Here is a 15204-nt window from a genome sequence, read left to right on the forward strand (position 1 = left end):
AAAGCAAGAGAAACAGGACACTAAATTGTTTTAAATTGATAACTTACTTTTTTGTATACTGGGAGAGTGGCAAGAGGGCATGTGTGTAGATATAGGGTATTGTCAATTAACTTAAGTCCCAAAATATATAAAGTAAAAACTGAACAGAAATCTAAGGAAAAACAGACAAGTCCAAAACTATAATAGGGGATTTTAACATATGCCTCTTAGTAATTAAGAGACCAAAAAAGTTAGTATGAATATATATGGATTCACACAACTGGCCAAAAAACACCATTTAGAGTATTTTTTCAAGCATCAAAGGAATATTTATTAAAAACTACTGGACCACACAGTTAATCTCAACACATTTTTTAAAGACATGAAACAATACAATGCATCATCTTGGAACACAAAGAAATCATGTTAAAAATCAGTAACAAAAAGGAAACAAGAAACCCCTATATGTTTAAAAATTAAGTTTTAAATAACCCACAGATCAAAGAAGAAATCATAACAGAAATTATAAAATATTTTGAACTGAATAAAAAGTACTACTTACCAAAAACTTGTGAGATAAGCACAGCTATAGCAGTGCTTAGAGGAAAATGTATAGCTTTAAACACATTAGAAAAGAGAAAGGGCTTTTGAAAACAGCTATGCACTCATCTCAAAAAGTAAGAAAAATAACAAAATAAACCCGAAGAAAGCAGAATGAAGAAAACACTAATTTGTCAGGACAGAAAGTAATGAATGAGAAACAAACTTAACCCACTAAATCTTGGGACTGTCAGACTTTTATATTTTTTTCAATCTGGATAATTACAGTGAAAGAAAAGGAAAATCACAGGCCAATCTCACTGATGATAAAAAAAAGAAAAACTCCTTAACACTTAAAACAAAAATCCTTAATGAAATTTTAGTAAACCAAAAGCAATGGAACATAAAAAGAAGAATACTCTATACCTATATTGTGTTTATATCATTTATGTGAAGTGATCATTACTGATTTTCTAAAGTTAAATTGATCTTTACTGGTATGAATATAGTTCATGCATGACTTTCAAAAAATAAAACACAACAACAAACAAAACCTCAAACCAAGACCAGAAAAGAACTTCCTTAGCTTGAAAACAGATATCTACCAAAAACCTACAGGAAATATTATTTTAATGATGACATATTAAAAGTTTTTCCAGTGAAATAGGGAATAAGATAATAATGTTGACAACATCAGTTCTGTGCACCTGATGGCCAGATAAAAAAACTGATGGGAGAGGAGAAGAGAGGAGAGAAGGGAAGGGGAGAAAAGAAAACAAAAGAAAAAAAAAAAGAGAAAAGAAAAGAAAAGGACTTCCCTGGTGGCACAGTGGTTGGGAGTCCGCCTGCTGATGCAGGGGACATGGGTTTGAGCCCTGGTCCAGGAGGATCCCACATGCTGTGGAGCAACTAAGCCCACGTGCCACAACTACTGAGTCTGTGCGCCACAACTGCTACTGAGGTGCGCCATGGCTACTGAGGCCTGCGCACCTGCAGCCTGTGCTCCGCGACGGGAGAGGCCACTGCAGAGAGAGGCCTGTGCATTGCAGTGGGGGGTGTCCCCGCTCGCCACAGCTGGAGAAAGCCTGTGCACAGCAGCGGAGACTCAACGCAGCCAAAAATAAATAAATAAAAAAATAAATAAAAAATTTAAAAAAGGAAAGAAGAAAGGTCTAACAGATAAAGTACCCCATTTCTAAGAGTATTTTCTCTTAGTTTTAGTAAATACAATCAAGGTGGTATTCTTCATGATAAAAGTTAGTTAGAGATTAAAGCAGAAGAGTTGAATCATTCAAGTGGGGAAAATAAGGTGAAAGGTAGTATAGCAGCAGCAGGCAGGTGAGAGGCAGAAGAGCTGTAGCAGCATTCCCAATTTCCAGGCAAATTATGAAAAAGTCCCACTATCAAAAAAGTGGATTTGAACAAGCCAGAGTTAAGAATAAAATCAGATTTGGGACTTATGCTTTAAGTGAATAAGAAAAGGCAACACAGGGACTTCCCTGGTGGCACAGTGGTTGGGATTCCACGCTCCCAGTTCGAGGGGTGGCCCTGGTTCGATCCCTGGTCAGGGAGCTAGATCCCACATGCATGTTGCAACTAAGGAGCCGGGTCTATCAAATTAATTAATTAATTAAAAAAAAAAAGGGCAGGGCTTCCCTGATGGCGCAGTGGTTGAGAGTCCGCCTGCCGATGCAGGGGACACAGGTTCATGCCTTGGTCTAGGAGGATCCCACATGCCGTGGAGCGGCTGGGCCCGTGAGCCATGGCTGCTGAGCCTGTGCTCCGCAACGGGAGAGGCCACAACAGTGAGAGGCCTGCATACCGCAAAAAAAAAAAAAAAAGGCAGCAAAAAATGTGAAAAGAACACTAGAAAACAAGATACCTACATGACTTGGTGAAGTCACCAGACTCTCTAGAACTAATTCTCTCATCCACATAGTGAAGAAACTGAACTTGATGGTCTTTCTAAAATTCTACTGAGCTCTAAAATTCTAATTCAAAGCACTCCAGCACTTAAGCTAAAGAATCAAAGTTTTTAATGTTATGTGTGTATTAAATCATTTTGAGGCTAAGTTACATGTTATATCTCATATGACACTAAGATATTATCTTAAAGTAACTAAATACATAATTCTGTGCCCATTCCCCAAGGAGGCAGTAAAACACAGAGGCTAAAAGCTTGGGCCCTGCAATTTCACTGCCTGGGTTTGAACACAACTTAACCATTTACTAACTATGCGATCTCATGAAAGTCACATAAATATTTTTTGCCTTCATTTCCTCAACTACAAAATAGAGATTATAAGAGCAATTATCCTAAAATAGGACTGCTGTAAGAATTAAAGGTAACTCTTAGAAAGGAGTTACCATAATGTCTGGCTCATAGAAAGTGCTTAACAAATTTATCCTTAAGCAGGATTCTAGATACACAAGGGAAAAACAGGTGCCCAAAATTAAAGAAAATGTGGAGGAAAAGGAATTAAAATTGAAAAGAAAGGTACTCTGCCACTGTTTAATTTCATTATTTTCTACTGCAGCTAAATCTAAAATACACTGGTACAGTAGTAGAAAAATTACTATAACTCCAGGCCTAGTTCTGTAATGAGCTGTGTGATCATGAGGGGTAAACATCCTTTTGAAGTTTCAAACTTCTTTATCAGGACCATGGGCAGGTTTGTGAGAATTTTAAAAAGATAATGTATGTATAAAAGTACTTGGAAATACTATACAGTATACATAAATATAAGGTGCTGGCAAGTCTACCGAAAATCACCTGACATTCCCCTTCCTTGCTAGATGAGTTTGAAATAATTATAAAACTGCAAAATCATTTTGGTTGTATCCTTTGTTTTTTTTTTAGCAAGTAAGCTCATTAGCAGAAATTATTAAACCATGTAATCCATCGTCAGACTAAGTCATATGAAAGCAGAAATGGGTTTAATCTACAACACAGCAATAAGGAGCTAATTCTTCACTGTGTTTTTCTCCTTTAAAATTTATACAAGAAACCTGAAATCTATGTAAATCAAGAAACATCTTACACATTTTCGGAAAACAAGTGTCAAGATAAAATTTTTCCTTATACACCCTTACTCTCTTTAGTCTCAGGTACCTAATACCAAAACTGATACTTTAAAATGTGAGCTGAACTACTTACTTCACCAGATGCATTTAATTCACCCTTCTACCTTACCTGTTTCATTGCTTGCTTCTTAGCAGCTTCTCTCTGAAGGCTTTCACTCACGGAGGTCTATAAAACAGGAAAATGCTGTCACTGTTTCAACCAATTTAAAACTTCTTTTCCAGTATTCTGGTTGGTAACTAGTCCCTTACTTACGGTTAAAAACAGAAAGATATTAAAAAAAAAAAAAAAAAACCAGAAAGATAATATTATGAATTAAATTAACATTTTCAAGGTCTTCACCCTAAACTTTAAGAAACGAATGAATCTTCATTATAAATCATCAGGGTGTAAGAGAAAATAAAATGGTACAGGACAAGATGAGGTAACATGGGTTTTCAGTCCCAGCTTCACCACTAAGTTGTTCAACTTCTATGGATTTCAATTTGCTTTGTGTACATATGTGAATGTGCGCGTGTTGAGTGGGGGAAAATTGGTCCCTTCCAATACTAAAATGGTATGATTCCCAGCAACAAAAAGCACATTATTTTAATATTCACCACTGAATATAGTATATCAAACTCTTAGTACATGCTGAAGGCTCAGCGACAGCCAGGACTATCTGTCATTATTATCATTCAGTAAATATGTACTGAAAAGCCTACCATAACAGGCATTGTTCTAGCTCCTGAAGACAGCAGAAAAACAAGAACAGTCTCTGTGCTTGAGAGATAAATGGTCTGAAAGGGAAGACAGATAACTAAAAGAGATAATCACAATATAAATGTGATAGGCAATATAACAAAGGGATTAAAAAAAGGGCTGCAGGAGAACAGAGCAGGAGACTAAATGTATAAGGAATCAAGAAAGCCTTCCCGGGCTTCCCTGGTGGTGCAGTGGTTGAGAGTCCGCCTGCCAATGCAGGGGACACAGGTTCGTGCCCCGGTCCGGGAAGATCCCACATGCCGCGGAGCGACTGGGCCCGTGAGCCATGGCCGCTGAGCCTGCGCGTCCGGAGCCTGTGCTCCGCAACGGCAGAGGCCACAACAGTGAGAGGCCCGCGTACTGAGAAAAAAAAAAAAAAAAGAAAGCCTTCCCAAAAGAAATATGACATTAGACCTCAATCAAAAGGAATTTCAGAGAAGACAAGAAGAGTATAGAAAGTAGTAACCACATGGGCGAAAATAAAGACTTGCAGCTAAGAAAAGAAATATAATTAGAACACTTAGGAAAAACTGTTCCCTTAAAAGTATAAGGCCTTGTAAATATACTAACCAACAATGAAATGTACACACTAAAAGGGTTTATTTTATGGTGTGTAAATTATATCTTAAAAAAAAGACTACTAATGAATTATAGTTCTCTAGCCTATTGACATTTGCTGTTTCCAGCTATGCAGTATCAACTGGTGCATCCTTTGTTTTCCATGGCAACAAACAGAACAAAATAAACCTATTTCTAGTTTTCTATGACCATGCAGATGAATAAAGTTAATACACAAAGGCCAGACAATAATAACATAACACTTACTTAATAAATTAAAAGAAGTGTACAGGCAGAGACTAAGTTTACTTTAGGTTATAGTAAATTGACTCCAACTAGAGGAAGAGATGTTGATAACAAGAATAATAATAGTAGCTAACATCTATAGAGCAGGTGCTATTATGCTAAGTTTATTACTTGTGTATTACATGTATTACTCATTTAATTCAAATGTCCCTGTTATGTAATATGACACATTTTTCACTCATTAGAATATAAATTTTAAACATGAAAATATTAAATATTCTAGTAAGTATATCTCATGAAATTCTAATGCATTTTTTTTTTTCTAATGCATTTTGTTTGTTTGTTTTTTCACGGCTTGTGGGATTTTCGTTCCCCTAGCAGGGATCAAGCCCAGGCCCCAGCAGTGAAAGCACCAAGCTCTAACCACTGGACCACCAGTGAATTCCCTCCAATGCATTTTTATGTCTCAGTCTTTCTAATTAGTGTATACTAAATATATTTTTCTTGATCATTGAGTCAGTAATGTCCTCAGGATTAACTAAAAGAGTAAATCCCAAATGCTGAACTTTCACTTATTTTTATTACTTTTTCCCACCTCTCCTCCAGTCAGTCACAGTTCACAGGCTGTTACTTTCAAACTGGTTGCTTCAACCTGAACTACTGAACTTGAAAAAACAAAACACAAGCCTGTGACTTTTTAGACTTTTATATTATATAGAAAAGGCAGACTGGGAAGGGCCTTCCAATGTAAAGTGATATATACTTTGAAATATCTCAAGAGACTTTGTTTTCATGCTTATAGCTGTTTAGAAGGATGAAGTCTGGCCTTTGAAAAACATCAGTTGTTATTACTTACGGGGTTGATAACATATGGAGACAGTAATTTTACAGATCCTATCCACCAACTTATATCCCTGGAATTCCAAGAGCATCAGTGGATGAAGAGGTAACTCTGAACCTACGCTGAAAAACTCAGGGAGGACTGTCTCCTTCTGAAGTTCATGTCTCAGTTTTCTAGCTAAAGGAACTCTAACAATGATTATTAGTGGTGATGGCTAAAATGTCAACAACCTGTTTAAATACATATACACAAAAAACTAAAAATGAAAATAGTAGCAATAAAACTTTTGTTTCAGTAATAGTGATCCTATATAAAAATCAGTAAATGTATTAAATGACATTTTAATCCTTATCTTCTACATAACAAACATAAGAAACTGTAGTCTAGATTCATACTGGAGACAAAATAACTGGTAAAATTAAACACAAGAGCAATAAGATTTTATATTTTAAAGGTCAAGTCTTTCTAAGTTTTAAGAGATATCCTTAAATTAAAATACCAATACAAATGTTAAGACAACTTTTAATTTAGTCTGGTTTCCATGAAAAAGGATATGCAAGAGAAGATAAAAATGAGGAAAGCAGGTTGTCCTGCATAAGTCAGGGAAGGTTTCACCTTATTGAACTCAGCAAGAGAAGAAACAGATTTCATACATGTGCCCTATGAATAAAACAAAACTAAAATATGTAATAACTGCCAACATGTCAGCCTCTAACTTTAGAGTTCCTGTACTGCATGGCATAAGGGGGAAGTACAGAATGACGGTCAAAAGTGTAGGCTCAGGAATCTGACTGACTTTCAAACTATTCCCTCTCTCTTACTAGCTGTATTATTTCAGATATGTTACTCATCTATATAATAGTACCTATCTCACAAGGTTGTTTTGAGGATTAAATGAGATAACATGTAAAAAGTACTTGGCAAGTATCTGGCTTATGCAAGTGCTCAGTAAAGGTTAGCTATCATTACTACCATTATTATTACTATGCTCATATTTAAGAACATTTTGGGCTGAAGAAATGTTTATATTTAAACAAATTAAAATTAAGTTATGTGAAAACAGTAGTTATAAGTTTTTTTCCCTTGGAGTATTACAGTTAAACCAAAGTGTTCACCAGAAAAGCATGTACACTATGTTCCACTTTATAGTATATTTATCAGTGTGTTTAATAAACATAAGATTGGCTTACTTGAAGATGGACAATATGATTCAATTTGCATCTACTGAAATAGAAGAGTCTATCCTGTTGAATATTTAAAAGGCTGTACATGTTTTCTTTTGTGTGTTAAGATTCCTTAACGTTTCATACTTAGTACACCAAAACACAGGAAAATAGAGGATGCAAACATTTGAATCCTTTACTAGCCATGGGAGCTATGGCAGAGCTAGAAATGGGTTTTCTAGAACTAAGAGTGGTTTTACAAGCAACTATAAATGAAAATACATTGCCCCAAAGCATGAGATTAGAAAGAACTCTTCTTTTTGAGAGAGTCCTCTGCTGTGCTGCTATAATAATCATTGGATGATGGGAGCTGATAGCAAGGAATGACCAAATGAATGGACATCCTGCTTTAATAACTGCCCCGTTTGGGGTGGGAGTTCTTGTTAAAGAAGCATATTTTTTTAAACTTTATTTTGAAATAATTATACACTCACTGGAAGTTGCAAAGAAATGTACAAGAAGGTCCTTCACCCAGCACACCCCCAATGTGAGCATCTTGCATAACTGGAGTAAAATACCAACACCAGGAAATAGACTTTGGTATAAACCACAAAGTTTATTCAGATTTCACCAGTTTTACATGCAAAATTTGTGTATGTGTATAGCTCTATGCTATTTTATGACATGTTTCGTGTAACTGTCACCACAATCAAGATACTTAACTGTAACATCACCACAATATTCCTTAGTGCTACCCTTTTATAGCCATACCCACCTCTCCTCCCCTCCCAGCTCCCAACCTTAATCACTGGCAACCACTAATCTGTTCTGTATCTCTATAATTATGTTACTTCAAGAACGTAACATGTTAAATAAATGGAATCATTTTGAGACTAGCTTTTTTTCACTCAGCATTATTTTAATGGAATGTATTTTGCTTAGTACACATATTACAAAACACTTCAGTTCTTGCCACAAAATATTCTAGCCTGCAAGTGACCTAAGGAAATATAGCTGTTAAAAACTGATGATGGGGGCTTCCCTCGTGGCGCAGCGGTTAAGAATCCACCTGCCAGTGCAGGGGACACAGGTTTGATCCCTGCTCCGGGAAGACCCCACATGCTGCGGAGCAACTAAGCCTGTGCGCCACAACTACTGAGCCTGTGCTCTAGAGCCCGCGAGCCGCAGCTACTGAGCCCACGTGCCACAACTACTGAAGCCCGCACGCCTAGAGCCCATGCTCTGCAACAAGAGAACCCACCGCAATGAAGAGTAGCCCCTGTCCGCCGCAAATGGAGAAAGCCTGCGCACAGTAACGAAGACCCAATGCAGCCAAAGATAAATAAATAAATATTTAAAAAATAAAACAAAAAAAACCTGATGATGGAGGTTGAATGTGACCAAACCACAACACTGTCATTAACTGATTAGTTTCCAAATTAGCAGGTAGGCAATTATCTTAATTCTATGTCTGAAGACCACTTCACAGAGCAATAAGAGTATTCATTAATGGTGCCTTCTAATAAAACCACAAATTATGATCAGTTTTAAATTTAGGAAGACAAAGGGGCTTTATCTTAAATTTTAAAAAAATTCAATTTATAAATTGGGTCAAATACAAACTTTTTTTTGGGGGGGGAGTCACACACAGCATGCGGGATCTTAGCTTGCGTCCCCTGCAGTGGAAGTACGGAGTCTTAACCACTGGACCACCAAAGAAGTCCTGAAGTGCAAACATTCTGACTGCCCTAAAAGCACAAAAACTACTGTATTACACTGGTGTTTCAAAATATTTAGGTTCTGTACCAAAAATCTCAGGGAAATATCCTTTAAAAAACCTGTAGTAGTTCCTTGAAAATGTTTGAACTTAATTGAACAAACATGTTCGGAGCACCCAGTATGTATACAGCACTAAAATTGGAGGAGGAGCCATATTTGGTCAACATCTTAATTTTTTATGTCTAATATAAGAGTTGGTACACTCACATTAGCTTTAATTCCAAATAAAAAATGAACATGAAGAAAAAGAATATAAAAACCTCATCCATTTTATATATACAACAATTCTCTCTTTCTCTCTCTCTCTACACACACACACACACACACACACACACACACAATTATAAAGGGTAAAAGATGTGATCATCAAGTATAAGCACCATGATTGCAGAATTAAGGAGAACACTGCAACTGGATTTTCTTAGTCTTTATTACCTCCATTGTTCTTGTAGAGAATAAAAACTATTTACTAGTGTTTTGTTTCATTAAATTGCAGTCAGATATGACATGACTAAATGGGAGACTGTTTTAAAAACCTTTGCAGGGCTTCCCTGGTGGCGCAGTGGTTAGGAGTCTGCCTGCCGATGCAGGGGATACGGGTTCGTGCCCCGGTCCGGGAGGATCCCACATGCTGAGGAGCGGCTGGGCCCGTGAGCCATGGCTGCTGAGCCTGTGCGTCCGGAGCCTGTGCTCCGCAACGGGAGAGGCCACAACAGTGAGAGGCCCACGTACTGGAAAAAAAATAAATAAATAAATAAAAAAACCTTTGCAGTTAGCTCAGATAAACGGAAGAGAAAGCACATGGTTGTGCAACACCTTTCTTTCATCACTACTGGGTTGCCTCCTGAGCTGTGGTAACAATCAGAAGAGAAATGGCTCTGTATGTGTTACTGGAACTCCTTCATCAATACACAAAATATAGTTTAATGACACTGGGGAAAAATTACAGATACTGGACCATTATTTATATTATTAAATTATCTTTCTTCAGTCATAAACTTTTTTTTAATTAAATGAAAATTCAGAAAAGGGTTTTTTTTTTTTTACAGAAACTAATCTGTTATTCCATAACTAATAAACCACAAAGGGAAAAAAAAATTACCTATGGGCTTCTTTCTGAAAAAAGAGGTTTACCTATCCACTTATCCAAAACAGATCTCAGTTACAAGAAAAAACAGTTCAAGAATCAATCCTTCCTTGGGCTTCCTTGGTGGCGCAGTGGTTAAGAATCTGCCTGCCAATGCAAGGGACACAGGTTCGTGCCCTCTCCCAGGAAGATCCCACATGCCGCGGAGTAACTAAGCCCATATGCCACAACTACTGAGCCTGAGCTCTAGAGCCCGCAAGCCACAACTACTGAGCCCATGTGCCACAACTAGTGAAGACTGCACACCTAGAGTCCATGATCCGCAACAAGAGAAGCCACGACAGAAGCCCGCGCACCACAACGAAGAGTAGCCCCCGCTGACCCAACTAGAGAAAGCCCGCGCATAGCAACGAAGACCCAACACAGCCAAAAAGGATAAAAATAATTTATTTATTTATATAAAAAAAGAATCAATCCTTCCTTAAATGTCTTATGGCTACAATCTTCTGTTGTGCTCTTCGAACTTAGAAATGAAAAATTCCTGTTATTTTTTCTTTAAACCTAGCAACAGATCATTTATTAAAGGTCCTACAACACAGTCATCTGTATTATGGGCTTTATTTGTCCACATTCACATGACTCTTCTAAGTACAAAGTCTGTTTAAGAGCTGTGAAAAATACAGAAAATTTTTATTATATAAACTCAGACAAAAAGATGTGGCTCTGAACAGAAAATTTAGAAATGAGAAAATATAAATGACCATTAACTATATGAAAAAATGTTCAATCTTACCAATAACTAAAAAGATGAAAATGAAAATACTAACTTTTATCACCTATCAAATTGGTAAAGATTTTTTAAAATTATATCATCCAATACTGGCAAGGTAATGAACAAAGATATACTCCTACATTGTGAAAATGTGAAATAGTTTCAATTTAGCAAAATGTATCAAAAGAGCCTGAAAAATATCCATTTCTTTTGATCTAGTAATTCCACTTACAGTTTATTCTAAGGACATAAAAGAAGATGCACAAAATGATTTAGGTACTATGATATTCACTGTGTTATATAATGGGATAGCTAGTCACATTAGTGAAAAACTTTGAACAAAATAAGATTGGTTAAATAAGTGTATACTCTTCAACAGGAAGTTTTGCAGCCAACTGAAAATCTGTTTTCAACAACATTTAATGGTATGGGGAAACTTTAAGGCTACATGCCTACTAGTCCTTGTTCACTACTCAAGAAGCGACCCAATAATCATTCCCTCTCATACTATGGCCACACTGCTTCTTGCGTATTTTACCTTGACTCAAACCTCCCCATATCCTCATCCTCTTTGATGACCTTCTCTTTCACTTCCTCGGCTAAAACCTGGCTTTTCCCTAAAGACATCTTTCATTTGAGGCTGCTCATGGCTCATATACCCCGTACTTCAGATTAGGAGGCTGTTTCTCCTGATTCTAGTCTCAAACACTGTAGGTAAAAATCCCTGTTCCTTTGAAGCTCATGCTATATGACTATGTTACCCTTACCCTTCTCTTCTCTCAATTCATGAACCCTTTATTACTTACTATCTCTGACATCTTGAGCTCAGTCTTCCTCTCTACTTTACATCGTGCCATCACCCTGGCATGCCATCATCATCCCAGATAATGCATAAACACTAACCTTGTTTTCCTCATCTCCACTTATGTTTTAATGGTTTTTAAGTCTCCCTTTTAGTCATATATTTGTCTGACTGCAGTTTAATGACTGTTTCCTCTCTACTTCAGCCACCCTCTCTCACGGTCACTCTTGTTACTATCTGCAACTGCCCCAGCTCTGAAACTATAAACTTGTGCAATCCACCTGATAACCACCACTACTCTTCTAACTATATTTCACTGAACATAAGATGTGCATTATTTCACATTTTAACATTGCTGAAATCTGAATACACCTTACAATCAGTGGCATCATCGAATTACTGTCAAACCAGAGGTATTCTTTGTTGTTGTTGTTGTTTTGGGTTTTTTTTTGTGGTACGCGGGCCTCTCACTGTTGTGGCCTCTCCTGTTGTGGAGCACAGGCTCCTGATGCGCAGGCTCAGCGGCCATGGCTCACGGGCCTAGCCGCTCCGCGACATGTGGGATCTTCCCAGACCGGGACACGAATCCGTGTCCCCTGCATCGGCAGGCAGACTCTCAACCACTGCGCCACCAGGGAAGCCCCAGAGGTATTCTTAATACTTTAGTTGATACTACTGCTTGCATGTGTGAATATTAAAAAGTATCAGCATCAAAACTTGTAGAATGAGCATCACTGAGTTCATTGATGTAGCATTTCTTAAAATTATGCAATTTTGTGGAGATAATTTACTTTTGACTCCCATTTGGGATTATTACTTAACAAGCCTACTTCACCACCTCCAAACACCCTCCTTATAAACGTCGTTTGATGTCAGAGAGAAATGATATAGCATGGAAAAACATTGTCTGAGTGAAAAAGTGAGTCCAAAAAATACTAGATATGAAAAAGTTTTAAGAATTCCTTAACCAATTAATTTTGCTTATATTTTGTTTTATGTACGTATAAGAGTAACCTAAATTTAAAAATCTGTATCTAATTTAGACTAAAAGAAGCCTTTCAATATTGTATCGTGTACTAAATATACAATTAAAATTCTCAGTGACAGGAAAGACTGTCATATTTAATTGACAGTGTTCTTTTTTTCTTAGTGGTACATAAAATAACTGCAACCTACAATGTTTTCAATTCAATGAAATACAGTAGCTCTCTTGATCATTTATTTCCACCGTATCCTTTCTTTGATCCTATGGATGCCCCTAATCCCTTGATTCTTCCATTTTCTATTAGAATCTTTACAGTAGTAAATCTTCAACTCTTGCCAATAATCTTAACTCCTTTGCTATGCTGCCTATCTTCTATTACTCATTTGACAAACCCAAACCCTGAATCAATCCAACCATCTGCTATCTATATTAGGCCTGCCAAGCACTTCCGTAAAATGTAATTTCTTAGTTTCTAATTGTAACTGGGCCCTAATGCTACCTACCAATTCTTCTTTTTCATTAGTCAAGTCTATCTTCTTTCTCTACCAACTATATCCAGGCCTCCTCTCTTTTTAAACCTCCTAGTCTTTGTCAACTCCCTGTACAGACATTACCTAAGATTACTGCCACCTTTCAAAACTATTATGAAAAATTATTTTGCACAAAAAATAACACCTATGAACTTATTATCCAGCCTAACAAACAGAACATTATCAGTACACCTGAAGTCCCTATATATCCCTTCCCTGATCTCATCTCCTACCCTTTCCACCCTGAATTTTGTTTAGTCTCCTTGATTTTTTTTTATTTTTTTTGCGGTACGCGGGCCTCTCACTGTTGTGGCCTCTCCCATTGTGGAGCACAGGCTCCGGACGCGCAGGCTCAGCGGCCATGACTCACGGGCCCAGCCGCTCCGCGGCATGTGGGACCTTCCCGGACCGGGGCACGAACCCATGTCCCCTGCATCGGCAGGCAGACTCTTAACCACTGCACCACCAGGGAAGCCCCCTCCTTGATTTTTTTGTTTGTTTTGTTTTTGTTTTTTGTTTTTGCGGTACGCGGGCCTCTCACTGCCGTGGCCTCTCCCGTCGCGGAGCACAGGCTCCGGACGCGCAGGCTCAGCGGCCATGGCCCACGGGCCCAGCCGCTCCGGATCCTCCCAGACCGGGGCACGAACCCGTGTCCCCTGCATCGGCAGGCGGACTCCCAACCACTGCGCCACCAGGGAAGCCCCCTCCTTGATTTTTTTAAAAATAGTTTTGCTACATAGATATTGAAGGGGCTCAGGACATGCTACCCCAAAATATGCTGCTTTGGCATATTGATTAGTTTTGAGTTAAAGACACCTGAAAAACAGCAGATACAAGGACACTCTGACCTTCCTTTTTCTTCCTAAAAGCAGGAGATAAAATTCCCATGTGAAAGGTGCCTTCCCTGTACTAGGAGTTAGAAAAATTCTTATCACCAGAGATGGGGAGTCAAAGCCAGGAGAAATCTATAAACAGACATTGTTAGAATAACTCTTTCTTTAGTCTCCCCCAAATTTTACTTTTCCACAATTGCTACTTTTTGTTAACCTACTATATAAGCACTTAGGCCTACTCACTTCTTTGGGTTTTCATTTTTTCTTGTGAGGGCTCCCATATATGTGTAAAAGAACTTCATATGCTTTTCTCCTGCTCATCTGTCTTTACGTCAGCCCCAGCTAGAGTCTCTAGTAGAATGAAGGAGTATCTTACCTCCTTCTACAGTATACCTCACCAAATGATGTTTTACTTTACAGAAACTGAACTCGTATCCATGCCTCTGCTGATGAACATTTATTTGGGTTTCCTTTGTTTTTGCAAACAAAGAAGCTATGAACATTGTTATGCATGTGTCCTGATACACATGTGTAACCATTTAGGAGAACTGCTACACTGTAGGGAGATATATCTTCAACGTCACTAAATACTGACAAATTATTCTCCAAAGTAGTCTAACCAATTCACACTCCCACCTACCGTGTATAAATTCCCACTACTCTATCCTTGTGAACATTTTATATTGTGGAACATTTTATTCTTTAGGCAATTTTATGGGCATAAAATGATTTTGTTTTGCATTTCCCTTATTATTGAGGCTGAATTATATATTCATATAATTTATATATTTTTCATACATTTATTAGTCATATTCATGTCTTTTGTACATTTTTCTATTTGGGTTCTCTTGTTTTCTTAATGATTTGTTGGAGTTCTTGGTATACTCTGGACAATAATCTTTTCTTATTTTTATGGTTGCAAATATCTTTCCCCTATGGCTTGTGTTTTCCCTTTTAAAATGACACCTATGATACTGGCATCTTTGAAGAGAAACATCAAATAGGAACTCCTATAACTCCCTCTCACAAAACCTAAAAACCTGTTCGTCAGGACCCATGCTTAAATCTCTCCTACATGAAAACAAAGATTCCCTTCCCCCGACCCTACTGTCCCTATAGCCACCGTAAGAATCCTGGCATCCCATAAGAGCCAAAGTGGTCTACCCTTGTTGCCTCTATCCACAAACATTCCTCAACCCCAGCGCAACCTGGCCTCTGTCCCTACCACTCCATTGAAATCGTTCTAAAACCTCTGTTGTTAAA

At 37.8% G+C, this 15204-nt stretch overlaps 1 protein-coding gene across 3 annotated transcripts in view; it reads right to left on the reverse strand.

Annotated features, from left to right (window-relative positions):
• The window catches only part of NSRP1 (nuclear speckle splicing regulatory protein 1), a 66597-nt gene that overhangs the window by 12310 nt on the left and 39083 nt on the right, over positions 1-15204 (reverse strand). For all 3 annotated transcript variants that reach the window (XM_060133015.1, XM_060133014.1, XM_060133016.1), the window contains one exon: positions 3713-3769. In XM_060133015.1, coding sequence (XP_059988998.1) covers positions 3713-3721 — 9 coding nt within the window. In that variant the 5' untranslated portion in view covers positions 3722-3769. The remainder of the gene's footprint in view (positions 1-3712; positions 3770-15204) is intronic.

Source organism: Lagenorhynchus albirostris, chromosome 20, assembly GCF_949774975.1.
Source record: "Lagenorhynchus albirostris chromosome 20, mLagAlb1.1, whole genome shotgun sequence".
Classification (NCBI taxonomy): domain Eukaryota; kingdom Metazoa; phylum Chordata; class Mammalia; order Artiodactyla; family Delphinidae; genus Lagenorhynchus; species Lagenorhynchus albirostris.